Raw genomic sequence first — 16,799 nt, forward strand, 5'->3', positions numbered from 1 at the left:
ACTCTTAGCTCTTTTACCATCCAAAAGAGATATGGACATTCTAGCTACAGATCTTATGGGTGCATGGCGCCAAGATTTACAGCAAGTACACACTGAGATTTCCACATTAAAAGAGAGATTGAATGATCTTGAAGCCTTTAAGTCTGAAATGTCATCTACTATACAAATTGTCCAGAAGAGGGCGACAGAACACTCTATGTACCAACAGCAGTTGTCAATGCAGATTGATGACCTGGAAAACAGGAATAGGCGAAATAATATAAGGGTCAGGGGACTCCCCGAAGCCACACAGACGCCTGAACTAATACCAACTCTAACGGGTATCTTCAATATCCTACTGGGTCGATCAGTGGAGACACCTATAGAAATGGACCGTGCCCATAGAGCTTTACGTGCCAGGAGCTCTGACCCAGCCCGCCCTAGAGATGTAATATGTAGAATTCATCATTACGCTACCAAGGAAATGATAATGCAGAAGGCCAGAGCCAAAGGGGATTTGGATTTCGATGGAGCCACAATTACGTTGTTCCCCGACCTCTCCCGCCGAACCCTTCGCCAGAGAGCCATCCTTCGACCACTGTTATCCCTCCTACAAGAAAGGAACATTCCTTATCGTTGGGGCTTCCCATTTGCCCTTCATGCAAGAGCTGGAGGCAAGTCAGTGACTCTCTCTCGCTACGAAGATCTACAAGAATTTCTCCACTCACTGGATCTACCAGATGTCCGCATCCCGGACTGGAACGACCCACCGCTTTTTCAACCAGAACGTACGACCATCACCTCCAACCGGGGTCCCGACGCATCTTCCATTAGCGGCACCCCACGTCCACAACGAAGAAGGTTTCGTGGAAACCCGCAACCAGATGGAGAACAGGAGGGCTGACAGATGACATCTGTTATCAGATTGAGTATAATTTGATTTAAAGCATTAGACATGTGTTTTGCTTATCATTTATAGATATCCTGGCAAGCCAGACAAATGTTTCTCATATGCCCTGGTGCGCGACCACATGACCCTGTTTCAGATATAATGGTGGACGCTTGAGCTCTGTTGCTCACTACTCCACCATGTTGAGGGGTCATGAGCTTGCCTACCACGAAATATCCTGGTTTCCCTATGCACCGCTTTGTCAGCTCTACTGCTTTCGAATCCTCCCTGGGACAGGGTCATTCGTCAGCAGTCAGAGATCGGGATGTCTGTTAACTGACAAATACTCTCAAATTGTATATATCCTGTGTTAACATTCTTAAAATAGGCTTTGTTGCAGCCAGATGGAGAATAGGAGGGCTGACAGATGACATCTGTTACCAGATCGAGTTTAAATTGATTTAAAGCATTAGACATGCGTCTTGCTTAACATCCATAGATATCTCGACAAGCCAGATAAATGTTTTTCATATACCCTGGTGCGTGACCGCATGACCCTGTTTCAGATATAAGGGTGGTTGCTCGAGCCCTGTGGTTCATTACACCACCACATTGAGGGGTCATGAGGTTGCCTACCACGAAATATTCCTGATCTCCCTATGCACTGCATGGATAGTGCTACTGCTTTCGAATCCTCCCTGTAACAGGGTCATTCGCCTGCAGTCAGAGATCGGGACGATTGTTAACTGACAAATGCCTTCAGATTGTAAATATTCTATGTTAACATTCTTGAAATAAGTTTAGTTATATACCCCTACATAACTATCTAAGCTAGAAAAATGTCCTATCCAGGACTTCAAGCACAACCACATAATCCCCTCACTACTCCTTAGAACGAGCGATTATTCTTTAATCCTCCATACTGAGGTTTCACAAGATTGCCTATCGCTGATTCCCCCGGTTCCACTTTGCACTTACTATTATTAAAAAAGTCCCGTAAATAAAACAATCCTACACATATACAGAAATACCGTTGGCCCGGTAGCGACGTCACGTTTCATCTGTCACTAGACTCCTACATACACCTCGAGCATCTTTACCCGAGGTGGTGCCTATAGCTATTTTTAGTTGAAGTTCCCACAGTTCCCCCAATAGGTTCAGCTGTGATACGGTATCACAGTTGGTACTTGCCTACAGGCATAATTTGTCATAGAAGAGACCTAAACAAGGACTCTTAACGTTTCTTCACAAGTTCATTTCCCCAAGGTCAGCGCAAGCCTTCTCTTCCCTCTTTTCCCCCTCCTATCTTTCCTGAACGTTACCCCTACCCCATCCACACCCCAGGTCAAGTCCGAGTCTTGACACATCAAAAAAAAGGGAATTTACTTTGGTGTAACTTAACCGATATGTCTCAACTAAAGATTGTATCATTTAATGCCAAAGGTTTAAACATTCCTGAAAAACGTTCCCAGACACTGTTCTCCTTTCATAAACAAAGAGCGCATATACTTTGCCTACAAGAGACGCACTTTAAAACTGGTCATGAACCCAAGATAAACAATAGATATTATCCCACGGTGTACCATAGTACAAACCCACAAAGTAAGTCAAAAGGAACATCCATTTTCATACACAAAGACGCTCAATGTGAAGTCCTGGAGGTGGAGAAAGACGAGAGAGGTAGATACATTTTCATTAGATGCAAAATCCAGGGATCTATCTTTACCGTTGCAAATGTGTACGCTCCTAACACTGGTCAAACAGGCTTTCTAACAGGTGTTTAATCCCGTCTAACCTCCTTCACTAGGGGATCCTTGATACTCTGCGGAGACCTTAATATGGTGATGAACCCTCTTATTGACTCATCTGCGGGCAAATCCTCAGTACCATACAATAAGATCAACAGGTTTAGAAAGGACCTACATTCACTACAGCTCTGTGATGCATGGAGGATTCAGCACCCAGAAGTTAGAGACTACTCTTTCTTCTCTCCAGTGCACAACACATACAGCAGACTTGACAACATTTTCATTCAGCACAATCTCCTCTCAGTAGTAATTGACACAAGGATTGAAACAATGTTCATGTCAGATCATGCACCAGTCTCATGCACACTCTCAATATCTCCATCCCAGCGTAGGCCCTTCAATTGGAGATTGAATGAAACGCTTCTCCATGACTCCCTTTGTATAACTGAAATGAAGGACTATATCCAAAGCTATAGATTAAACCACTCTAGCGACTCCACTTCTGCAACAATTAAATGGGAAATGTTAAAAACTAACTTGAGAAGGATCCTCATGAAACATGGATCTAGACTGAAAAAAGAGGCTGGTTTCAAATTGCAATCCCTCTTCACAAAACTCCAAAACTTAGAGGCGCAGCACAAACAGACCCTCCAAGAATCTACCCTTAGACAACTGACCCAAACCCGGCAGGAAATTAATGCCCATCTAGAAGCCAAACAACAGAGACTCAAACTTCTATGCTCCCGTTCATTATACGAGTGGGGAAATAAGCCAGGTAGACTGTTAGCCAGGGCACTTAGAGATAGGAAAACCTCGACCTACATCCCCTCAATAAAAAACGCAATGGGTAAAACCGTCCACAAAACTGAGGATATAGCAGAGGCATTTACTAAATACTACAGTTCTCTATATAACCTCCCTCTACCCTCTCAGTCCTTCCCCCCTCCGCAGCCCCAGCACACACTCTCACAATACATACAGGAGACGGCATTACCTATGCTTAAAGACAGAGACAAAATATTACTAGAGTCCCCTTTCACACCTGAAGAAATCCAGGAAACCATCAAGGCCCTCCCTGCAGGTAAAAGTCCGGGACCGGATGGCTACACGGCCGCTTTCTATAAATCTTTACTCCAGGATTTATCTCCTTCACTTACGGAGGTTTTTAACTCCATTTCAGCTGAAAGCCATTTTCATCACTCATTTTTACATGCCCACATAACTGTCATACCTAAAGAAGGGAAAGACCCCCAGCTCTGTCCTAGTTACAGACCTATTTCACTCATTAACTCAGACGCCAAAATTTTCGCCAAATTGATAGCAGTTAGAATGGCTCGTGTGGTGGGCCCCCTTGTCCATCTCGATCAGGTCGGCTTCATCCCAACCAGAGAAGCGAGGGATAACACCCTCAAGACCTTTTCCCTAATACAGCATGCCTCACAAGTATCCATGCCCTTCTTAGCGCTTTCCCTGGACGCCGAGAAGGCCTTTGATCGGGTGGACTGGGGGTTCCTCTGGGCAACTCTAAAGCAAATAGGGCTAGGACCACGCATGCTTTCCCGTATCCAAGCCCTCTATAAGACACCTCAAGCCAACATAAGGATCAATGGAACTCTGTCGCCCTCTTTTACAATCAGTAATGGTACTAGGCAAGGGTGCCCTCTATCCCCACTACTCTATGCCCTAGTCATAGAACACCTACTAGTAGCAATCAGGAAACGTACAGACATTAAAGGAATACAAGTAGGCCCCTCTGAATACAAATGTTCAGCCTTTGCGGATGATGTTCTCCTCTACTTAACAGACCCAAAAACTTCTCTGCCGCCCCTAATGGAGACGCTCAACACATTTGGGCACTTTAGCAATCACAAAATAAATATGTCTAAAAGCGTAGCTATGGGAGTGCATCTGGGAGCTAAAATTGCCCAAACCCTCGCGGCTAATTACCCATTCACCTGGAAGACAGACGCCATAACTTACTTGGGAATTCGTATCCCTGCTGACCTAAGCAAGACATTTCAACTAAACTATACACCCCTACTAGAAAAACTTAAAGTAGACCTTACCAAATGGACCAGCAAAAAGATATCATGGTTGGGAAGGGTAGGATGCATAAAAATGACAATATTACCCAAACTACTCTACCTATTCCAAACCATCCCCCTCTCCATCCCGAAAGTATTTTTTAATAAACTCAACAGCCTCTTAAGTCGATTCTTGTGGGCACAGTCCCGACCCAGAGTTGCCAGACAGACTTTGATACGCAGAAAACTACAAGGTGGTCTGGGCTTGCCCGACTACAAGGGCTACTTCTTGGCAGCTACAGCGGCCAGAATTCTGGACTGGTTCCACCACAGCAAAAACAAACTCTGGGTGAGCTTAGAAGACCATCTATCACCTGTCCCCTTATCTGCCATACCTTGGCTAACCACGTTTAACACGCACAATCATTCCTTACAAGCCCTACCTTATACAGCGTCCCAAGTACTGAAGACGTTAAAAAGATTCACGGAGCAGACGACACTATTTACACCTGACGGCCCCCTTACCCCAGTGACAGGGAACCCGGACTTTCCCCCTGGAATCTCCAAAGATTTTTTGCGCCCTCTAAGAACATCAGTCCCACTTCGCTTTCAAAACCTCCTGGACTTTGAGTCACTTAAATCTCTAGAAACTATATCACCACAGATAGATCTCACCCCTCGATTACAATGGGAGTACAAACAAGTAGATCACTTCTACCGTAGTATTAAAAACAAGACAAATTTGCACCGAAGCATAACACCTTTCGAGACCCTATGCACATCTAATACAGAGACTCCACATGCCATATCTGTGATATACAACCTCCTATTAGACAAGTGGGGTTCCTCTAACCCACCCTTTATTGCGAACTGGGAAAGTGAATGCAGCAAGACATACACTACGGATGAGTGGCTCAAGGCATATGAGCTGTGCCACAAACTCTCTATTTCAAGTAAGGCGCAAGAAACCAATTACAAAGTGCTCTCAAGATGGTACTGGGTCCCCAGTAAACTACACAAGATATATCCATCCTGCCCAGATAGATGCTGGCGATGTCTCTCAGCCCCAGGTACCATGACTCATATATGGTGGGGGTGTCCTAAATTGCAACCTTTCTGGAAATTAGTGCGCAAACTAATCTTGGACCTGACAAATATTAATCTAGAAAACGAACCGGCAGTTCTCTTACTGTCAATACTCCCTATCTCGGTGACTAAGGCTAAGAGATCACTTATGGGTTACATGCTAATAGCAGCACGTGCTCTTATTCCAAGATTATGGAAATCTACAAGTACCCCACGTGTATCTGATTGGTTTGGGGAAATTTCCCTACTACATAGTCTGGAAGAGGCCACAGCGGTATCTCACAACAAAGCCGCAGACCACTCATTAATATGGGCCCCATGGCTGACTTTCAAACACTCCCCCGAGTTTTTGACATACTCGTGACTCGTGCCTGACCTGCTCCCTTACATCCTTCTCCTCATGTCCTATACCTCCCCTCCTTTCCCTTACCCTCCTATACACAGACCTATAGGTTTGCATTTATTTTACACTGACCAGTCCACATTTTCATCATATGTTAGAACTTTGTAGTAAATGTGTTTTAAATATGTTATCTACCCAGCACTGTTGCATGGGTACAAATAGACACGCTCAAACGATAACTTGCTTCAAGAATAATCTTTCGTTTTATTACATCTACCAGGCGATCTAATGTCAAAAAATCCGATGAACCTGCATATGTAAAAAGATGTAATTATTCATGCTCAGAAATATATTGTGAACTCAACATATTATTTGATGGACCTGCGTGTCCTATACTATGTTAACTCTGTTTCTTTTTGGATTATAATAAAAATGAGTGATACAAAAAAAAATGAACTCTGGACATACAGACATAAATAGAAGCAAAAAGACACAGTGGACAATTGCACTAGTTTATCCATGGCAGTGAGCCCTGGCTGGCCATTTGTTGCATCTGCTTCTCTATGTGGAACCTCTCTATTGCCAATCTGGCAATATGTTCGGGTCACACAGGACCCTACCGAACCTGAAGGGAAACCTCAAGTCTGCTCATTTCTACATCTAACTGAAAATAGTACCAGCAAAAACAGTTCTCAAACAGTTGTACCCAATCTTAAAAAAGTTGTGGCACTAAAACTAAATATCTTTTTACAAATAAGTTGTATAATAAAAAAAACTTATATTTAGCACACTATTTTAGCACCCTTACTTTATTGATCAATACTTTTTTATTTCTTCTCTACCATTTTTTTCCATTTGTGTAGATCTATGGCCTAGATTGAGTTCATGTGGCTAGGGTATGTTTCAGAATGTGTGGGATCTGATGAAATATGGATTCATGTTTGTGAAATATTATTTCACCAGGAGAGGAACCCAGTATTTTCTTTGAATTGAATATCTTTTTTCTGTCTATTTTAAGCTAAGTGTTTATATTTTATGCAAAATTGTAAAATAAAATAAAGATAATTTGAAAGAAAGAAAAAAAATAACTGTATATTCCATTTTACCCATAAAATTAAAACAAAGCATAAGAAGAATAAAAACATTATAAATACAAAGATATATATATATTGATACAGAATACACAGTAATAATATCTCTTTCTCATCACAGAGAGAGTTTTTTGAACGGCTTTATGTCATGTACACAGTGGGATACTCCATTTCCTTTTGTTCCTTAGCCATTGCTATTTTCATCATTGGTTATTTCAGGTAAGGACTGTTTGTAGATGTGATGACGACAAATCTAACATAACTTTATGAATGTCATGGATTCCATTTTATTTGTTTGTTTATTTGTTTGACCTGCAACTGTGGTAATGTTTTCATGCAGTCACTAAGTTACTCTTGCTTTGCATTAAAAAAGAAATCATTTTGTCTATTTCAACTACTCAGCCTGGTCAAATTCAAGTTCTTCAATTCCCGTGTAAATCATTGGTTTGACTGTTTTCTTAATAGTGATAGAGCAATGACATTTCAGATGTATCTTCTATAGGGAAGACAGGTTCCAATAGCCTATGTCATACAGCTATGTTCAATTAAAAAATTCAGCAATATGAATAAATGCAGTGGTTTTCAATCAATTATTCTACATTACCTGGCTCCCTGCCTGCAGTGTGTGGAGAGTCCTGTGTGGGAGCACTTCAAACGGCACAAGTCACTTTTTCCTCAATCCTTCTTCCCCTCCTCCTCTCTTAGGAAGGGATTTAGGTGACTATGACTCATGCTGTTTGAACTGCCCACCCACCCCTTTTCCTCAGGACTAACACACACTGCTGGCAGGGAGCCAGGTTATGAAAAATAATTGATTGAAAAGGACTTGATATATTCATATTGCTGTCTAAGGTATTTTTAAATGAACATGCCATAGGTTATTGGAAACTCTATATCGGATGATATATAGGTTGGAACAATGATACATTATGATCAGACCTTTGCGGCCAACAGATAATAATGCTTGTGGTGGTGGTAAACTCCCTCTAAGTGCAGTTAAATAATAGCTTAAGGCTACATGCACATGGCCATATGTAAAATCTGGGTCACAAACAATAGGCAAAAACAGTGGGCCCTGCCTATTTCCATACAAGGTGCCTGGCTGCACAGCAAATCCATAGAGAAATAAAATATACTCAGGTATAAGCCTAGTTTTCCTGAAAATTTCCTACTTATTATACTCGGGAATATAAAAAAATAAACTCACCATTCTGACTCCCCGGATGGCTCCATTTCTATCTTCTTGTGCGTGGTGGCGGGCTCTGGGTCCATGACAGCTCCGTGGGCTGCACTTCTTCTTTCTTCATGTGCGCCCGCTGGAGGTCCTTAACAGCTATGTGCGCACGGCCCGACCATCTCACAACAGTGATGTCAGCTGCTGCTGACATTCCATTTGTGCGCTGGCCAGGCTGTGCTCACGGAGCTGTTGCAGACCTGCAACTGGCGCACATTAAGAAAGAAAAGGCACTGCCCACAGAGCTGTCGCAGACCTGAAGACTGCACCTGCGCTCATGAAGATAAAAAAGGAGCCTACCAGGGTGTTGGAATGGTAATTTTTTTTACGAGAAGGCTATACACTACTTGGGGCTGGCTGGCTATATACTAAAGGGGGGCTGGCTATATACTACACAGGGGGCAGACAGGCTATATACTACAGGGGGCAGGCAGGCTATACACAACAGGGGGCAGGCAGGCTATAAACAACAGGGGGCTAGCAGGCTATACACTACAGGGGGCTTGCAGGCTATATACTTGGGATGCTGTGACCAATTAATTTCCCACCCTAGGCTTATACTCATGTTAATAAGTTTTCCTAATTTTTTGTGGTAAGATTAGGTGACTTGGCTTATTTCCGAGTCGACTTATACTTGAGTATATACGGTATATTCTATATTTTGAGGTTCAGGTACTCGGCAGATTCACAGCCCACTGAAGCACATTGTGTCACCTTTATTTAACTTGCTGCACTAGTTTTGAACAGTAGTTTGAACATAGGAAGTGTTTGCGCAAGTTTTGTCTCACATCTGTACTAGATCCGCCCTGACACAAAGCTCTGAACCAAAAGAAGCATTCTGGGGCCGATTCACACTGGGTGCCACATTTATTTCAAAAGTCTGACATAATTGTGGTACACGCCCCTTAAACAAATGGTGCACTCAGTTTAAGCATGATTGGCACCTGCAGGGTGTGCCAGGTTCTTGAAGACTGTGCACCGGTCTTCAATAACCTGGTACACTCTGCACATTAATGGTGACAAAATCAGTGGCGGCTGTGAGCTAGTTGCAATTTCCTATACAGTTTTATGCAAGATCCCTAAAGCTACACAAAACATTAGATGGTTTTGGCTGCAGCCATGGTTGCTGTATAAATTCACTTCAGACTTTTCACAGTGAAATTGCTATGTCCCCTCCTTTAGATTTAATGTAAATGTCATCAGACAAATTCAACACACTGGAATTGACAAAAAAAAAAATTGCATTTTGTGGGGGCGCTTTTTTTCTAGCTTTCACTGTGAGCTCCAAATTACACATCCCCTGATTTATTTGGGTTTATGATTTATGAGATATTAAAGATATTCTATTATAACCACAATTTTTCATACTTTCACACTTGTCTATCTGAGGTAATTTTTTGTGGGAGACAGCAATGTTTTCATTGTTACCTCTATGACCTTAAGATAACTTCTTATCCAAAAACATGTATGTGTTGTGAAATGGTTATGGGTTCACCCATAACCATTAAAGGACACCTGTCATCCGGTCTCTGTCACTATCTCTGTCACCACTACCTGTTGGAGCAGCTCACAAGGATCCCATCCCAGCCTTTATCTAGTCAATTCATACATTAATCATTGCAAAATCATCTATACTTTATTATGTAAATGAGGCTTGTCATATGGTCAGAGGCAGTGATGTCACCCCTGTTCCCCCTCCCCTCTCCTCCCCCTGCTCATGTTTGTGTATAATATATAGTAAAGCATTGCTAGTGTGTGCTGTATCTGCTGACATGCTGCATCCTCCTAACACAGACACAGACATCATCTACACAAGTGCCTGACATGTTCTGCTATAACATGGCTGCATCCTGGAGCTGTTATATCTCTCCTATACACACACACAGGATGCAGGGGGCGTGGCCACCAGCAAGCACATCATTATACAGCCTTACATCATTATACAGGCTGTCAGTCAAGCACTGGGGGTGTGGCTGTGCCTCCCACTCATGAATAAGCTGGACAGCTTGAATAGGCTAATGACTCATTGGACATTTCACAGGTCATTTGCATACAGCTTTAGGGCCTCATTTCTTAGGTCTACAGGCATGTAGAGGGACAATGAAGGGATAGAAGCAATGCTCTCTAATGCCAGTTTATGAAAATATATTTACTTTAGGGGGGTAATTTTGCCTGACGGGTTCTCTTTAACATGTTCACTAAATTTATTTTTATTTCAGTTCTAAGGAAAGATTATGATGTTATCATTATAGTTCTACATTTTTTGTACATATGGTATTTATACAGTACATATAGTATTTGAAGTATTTTGAAATTTTGCCGCTTCTGAATCAGGCCTCGTCTCCAAAAGGAGCCTCCGTGAATTAAAACCTCCCTACCTACGGATAACTTACAGCTATCATAGCAATGAACCAGCTATGTATGATCAGGCTCAGTCATGTGTCCTTAAGGGTTTAATTCAGATTCTATAGCTCCCACACGAAAATATTGCAAACATGTTTTTTCATCAATTTGATAGCATATGGAATTTTGTTTCAGCTTCTCAGTATATTGCATAGGTTACGGCAATATTTTCACACCCTGATTTTACTAAGCAATAATATAAATCATGCTTCAGTCTTCAGTAATTCAGTGGCCAATTTTCTAGACTTTGTAGCCCTTACATGTGACAAGAATATAAAGTTTTTCACTACTGTACCTACATTTCTAAAAATGAAAGTTTTGAACTGTGTCTGGATACTAATTTGTGAGGAGGAATTCAATATAATATGAGGTTTCCTTTTTATTTCAGTTTATTAGCTGTAATTGATTTTTTTCATCTTGCTAAACAATCTATCATCTGCTTTGACTCATCCTGAATGATTTTATGGTGGGTGTTTGTAGAATGTACGAGGTTACATTTTAAAAGAACTGATGTAAATATACCTTTTTGCAGGAGATTGCACTGTACCAGGAACTACATTCACATGCATTTATTTGTCTCGTTTATGCTGAGAGCTGCCAGCATTTTCATTAAGGACAAAGTGGTTCACACTCATATAGGAGTAAAGGAATTAGATGCTATGCTCATGGGTGACATTAGGAGTATCATGGTGACTCCAGTTCTTGATAAATCCCAATATGTAAGTCAATACATTTTATATAAAATATGTTTAAAACAATAATATTTTATAACACAAAAATATCTGAAATAAACATGAAAATTATTATTTGCATATATTGTGATTAGTTGTCTTTTAGCCTCTTTTTGATGTAGCATTTAAATCACTGCTTTAAAACTAATATTAATAGGTTATTAGCAATCATTTTTGCATAAAGTCTTTATGTGAGTTTTCATTAAAAAAAAAGGCTTGTAATAATCCAGATAAGATTTTTTATGAACCTCAGTGGTCTCCTGGGAAAAGTACTCCATTACATGACTTTAAAAACCTATCACATTTATTTAAAAACAAAATGACAATGTCCTTCAATTAGTGATTTAATACAAGTTGCCTGTAGTAAACCTGGAAAATATGGTGGCCATATAAAGTGATGCATATGACACAGGACGCTCCGGCACTCAGGTTATTTCTAGTAATGCACGCCTACTGCGTGCTGTATATTCTATTCACTCCCTCCCACAGCGCCTCACATTATGGAGACAAAACACCATGATTTGTGATTTCAAAAAACAAAATAGATAGCTTGTCATAGCTCAATCTTTGTGTCTATGGTAAGCTTTACATTATCAACACGTCCCTTTTCTATATTGATTGGAACCTTGAAAAATGTACTTGGGAGACGGATATCATTTGCCATTTAACAAATATAAAGAAAGAATAAAAACTAGTCAAATAAAATTAATTCTCATACCAGAAGTCTCTTGATAAATACTGCTACTGTGTCTGTTCTTCTGAATTACATGTTAGTACAGAAACTCAAAGTCATTGCTTTATAGCAATTCTTTCTAATCATTATTTGCCTTGTTCTGCCAAACTGTGGCTCTAGAGGATCAATTAAATTTTGGATCATTTAAAAAGTACATTTTGTATATTTAATCTCACCTGTGTAATGTATGTAAATGTTAAATATGGCATAAATATTGAATATTTAACCAAAACCCATAATCATAAACTTGTATTGCATTTATAAACTATAATCAAAAACCTTACATGGTAATGAAACAGCATATGCATCTCACAATGTGTAAGAAATGTCAGAACAACTTTTGCTTTCTCTGGCTGCCTATACGCATTTTAACATAATATTTGTCTTTGTTAAGACTGAATACTGACATTTAGGTTTGTGATTCCGTTTCCTGTACACCAGGTATTGACTAGTGTAGAATTGTGCTTTAACCTGGTCCTGTTCCTGGTACAGGCTATAGCCAGTGGGGCAAAATGCCCCTCACCACCCCACTCTAACTAGGAACAACCCCCTTCATGTCCCTCTACACCCACTTGACGTGGAGGTGGCATAAGGTTAAAAATAGTTGCAATTCCTGGCAGTGAGCCAAGAATTGCTACTTTTTCAAGGCAGGAGTAAATATCCCTCTATTACGAATCTCATATTTATTAAAGTCTGAAATAAATTATGGTCTTAAGTCTTAAGATGAAGCTAACAGTTAAGTTTTTTCATGAAAATAAGTTTTATAACCAACATTTCTGTAATAAAATTATGCTCTTGCTTACTAAATTTTACTAAACTTAATATATTTGCAATGTGTTAAACATTTACTTTAATGCCCACTTTCTAAAAGTAGAGATATTGTAGCAATGTAAAAATCTGTATTTTTTTTCTCTAGTATTTTGACATGCATGGCTTGAATTATTTCATTTTTTCTTTTTGGCACAAGAAAACTGGCTTATTCTTGTGGCTATTGTTGTGGAATTGCATGATAAAATTAAAGTATCCTACATGTTGTGTTTTACTTTGGTGTTCTTTTTTTATTTTAGGTTGGATGTAAGATTGCTGTTGTATTGTTTATTTATTTTTTGGCAACAAATTACTATTGGATCCTGGTTGAAGGTCTCTACCTGCACAGCTTGATATTTGTAGCATTCTTTTCAGACACAAAATACTTATGGGGCTTTACACTAATAGGTTGGGGTAAGTTACATTTATTTGAATAATTATAATAATAGTTGTACTAACAGTACTATTGGAAAATACAGCAGTAAAGCTACATTTGTAAAGTTGCAATTTCTTTGTTACTTTTTTGTTTGTGCTTCCTGAACATACCATTGTAGCTCTTGTGATAGAATTGTGACTGCTTAGTAAATCACTGGCAACAGCATTGGCCTATGGCTGGACAATTATCTTTTAAAGCCTAGTAACTATGAAACAATTCCCATGTCGTATCTTCTGTCTGAAATGTCAGGCTTCTCAATACATATCAAGGATTTATGTCAGAGAGAACGCAGAAGTTCTGTACTTCCTTATGTATTTAGAAAAATATTGGGGCTTATTTACCAAGGGTCCACAGATTGCATTTTTGTCAGACTTCCCGACGTTTTTGGGATTTGCGGCTCTGGGACAGGTATTTAGCAGGGGATTGTGTCGCACTCGATCAGATTTGGGTGCAGCTACTTCGAGTTTCATGCTAAAGAAATCGGGGACGGGCCATCGGATGATCCGACTGATTGAGACTCGCAGGATTTAACATTCAAATAGTTTCTAATCCATTGAACTAACATACACCAAAAAAAGAAGAAGGTGAACTCCGGTGATACTGAGTGTGTAAGTGACACATGCAGGGTGTCGGCCGCACAATTCACAATCTCAGTGAATCACGGCACTAAGTTCCTTTGTAAATTATTTTATATACTGCCCCCCATTAATAATTTAATATTGGGGCCTCCCAATGAATTGTACACGCATTTAGGCCATTTTCTTGTTTTCCATATGAACTCTAAATAATACTTCAGTCTTCGCTTCAGTACAATCACAGAGAAACTAAATGTATACAGGTTTTATTGCGCTTTAATACATTTTTAAAATATGAAAACCTCATTACGAAAAAAAAAGTGTTTTTTCATTCTTTGGTGTACGGAGCTGTGTGAGGTGTAATTTTTTGCGAGATGAGCCGACGTTTTCTTTGCTACCATTGTTACTGTACGGGACACTGTTCAGGACGGTACAACCTTTTGGTCACGTTTTGTTACATTTTTTATATGTTGCAAAATTGTGAAGAAGTGGCGTTTTGGACAGGGTCCAACACTGTGAATAACCGTTATTACATTTTGATAAATCAGACATTTTGGAATGAGGTGATACCTTACATGTTTATGATTTTACTTGTTTATTTTTTAATTAGTTCTAGGGAAAGAGGGTGATTTGATCTTTTAGGTTTTATTTTTATTTTTTCCCTTTTTTATATATTTTTTTCTACTTTTCAGACCCTCTAGGGTACTTTAACCCTAAGTTGTCTGATTGATCCTATCATATACTGCCATAATACATTATGGCACTGTATGGGGATTTTCCATATCATCTATTACAATATGCAAATCGTACATTGTAATAGATCAGCAGGAATAAACAGCCTCAGGCCTTGTAAAGACCCCAGGCTGTCACCGCAATGGATTGTTGCCCCTGATGACGTCATGGGGAGCAATGATTGAAACAAAGAAGGGGGTGTCCACTTGCTGCTATCTTTTGACTACCACCAGCGGCTTTGCCAGCTATGAATAAAGGGTTAACCCGCATATTTGATAAATGTGATTCCTCTTGATAAATGCTTAACAACTCCATGCCGTAATAGTACACCGTGAAGCATTAAGAATTTAATATACTAGAATGAAAACTGGAATACTAATAATAAATTTATTTGATATGCTGTCCCCCCGCAGTGAATTATTTGATATGCTGCCCCCCATGATGAATTATCTGATATCCTGCCCCCCCCAGTGAATTATTTGATATGCTGTCTCCCCACAGTGAATTATTTCATATGCTGCCCACCCCCACAATAAATTATTTCACATACTGCCCCCCCCCGGGAAAAATTACTTGATATGCTGCCCCCCACGGTGAATTATTTCATATGCTGCTATCCCCCCTCCCCCCCGGTAAATTACTTGATATGCTGCCGCCCATGGTGAATTATTTCATATGCTCCACCCCCCAATTAAATATATGATATGCTGGCCCCACAATAAGTGAAAGGGCAAATATTAGTAGATAGAGAGGTCTTACAAATCATAAAATACCAAGAATATGAGAGGTAGGCATGTTAGACTCTTTCAAGGGACTTGTTAAATCCATAAGGGCAGATGGTTCTTAATGAAAAATTCAATAATTCTCCCTGTGGACCAGATGGACATACTTCTTTCTCTGATTTCAAGAATCCCTTTTAACTGACACTGTAATGTAGCAGGGAGCTCTGGTGGCAATAACCTGTAGTTGCTCAGTGGGATGATGATGTTGACAGCAGTAGGTGCCTATAATCTGCTCAAAGTACTGCTATTTTTGGAACCCAATAAGCATTTCAAGCTGCATTGGGATTTTCCACTCCCATATCAAGCCTAAATGCTAGTCATGTTCCAAAAATGCCTCCTGGACCTCTTTCTTTGATCAAATAATACCACATTGCACAAAATAATCAAATTGCGTTAAAAAACATAAATAAAGTCATTTTGGAGTCTATCAAACAGGGTCTTCCAAAAAGCTGCTCAAAAAATACAATGGCATTACAAAATACATTTCTTCAAAGCACAGTTGAAACAGTGTAGAACCTAAATAGCTAAAATAATGGAACATGACTCGAGATGGGCAAATTATTAAAAAAATTTCATTTCCCTGGTTCACCAAATTTTCAGACAAAATTCATTTTCACCCGAATTGAATTATGTCAGATCACGTTAAAAAAAAACAGGTATGGGGGCGTGTCCGGATGCAGACCAGGACGGACGTCTGAGACAGGAGCTCCGTCCACCCGGGCCTTTTTTCTGCTTAAAAAGCACCCACAGTGGCCCTGAACCGCCGCCACATGGGGAACCGCCGCCGTGGCAAGGCACAGGGAGCCTCGCCGGACCGCTCCGGCACTCCTGCTCCCCGCACACTGGACGAGTATGTGGTCCGGGAGACACGCGCCGGACCCAAGATGGCGCCGAGCGCAGAGGCTCCGCTACACGCGGGCACAGAGGATCCGCCTCCACCTGTCACAGCGGCCCTGCACCCCGGAGACCAGAGGGAGAAGCGGGGAGCAGCCAGAGACAGCAGAGGGCAGTGGGAGAACGGCCCTCCTAAGGTACACCCTCCGGCCCAGAGCTCTTTATCCCTATCTGAGGGGGGTCATACAGGGGAGCTGCCCCTGCTCATTGACCTAGCCACACCAGCAGGAGCTACATGCCTGCAGCCAAGCCCTAGTCACCAGGCCTTATCATCTGACCTTACTGCAGCTTCCCCTCTTCCACAGAGGCCAC

General features: G+C 40.8%; 1 protein-coding gene across 3 annotated transcripts in view; it reads left to right on the top strand.

Annotated features, from left to right (window-relative positions):
- PTH2R (parathyroid hormone 2 receptor) overlaps nucleotides 1–16,799 on the top strand; it is a 308,425-nt gene that overhangs the window by 138,198 nt on the left and 153,428 nt on the right. For all 3 annotated transcript variants that reach the window (XM_072120997.1, XM_072120998.1, XM_072120999.1), the window contains 3 exons: nucleotides 7,282–7,379; nucleotides 11,330–11,516; nucleotides 13,329–13,482. In XM_072120997.1, the coding sequence (XP_071977098.1) occupies nucleotides 7,282–7,379; nucleotides 11,330–11,516; nucleotides 13,329–13,482 (439 nt within the window). The remainder of the gene's footprint in view (nucleotides 1–7,281; nucleotides 7,380–11,329; nucleotides 11,517–13,328; nucleotides 13,483–16,799) is intronic.

This window comes from Engystomops pustulosus, chromosome 8 (assembly GCF_040894005.1).
Source record: "Engystomops pustulosus chromosome 8, aEngPut4.maternal, whole genome shotgun sequence".
Classification (NCBI taxonomy): Eukaryota; Metazoa; Chordata; class Amphibia; order Anura; family Leptodactylidae; genus Engystomops; species Engystomops pustulosus.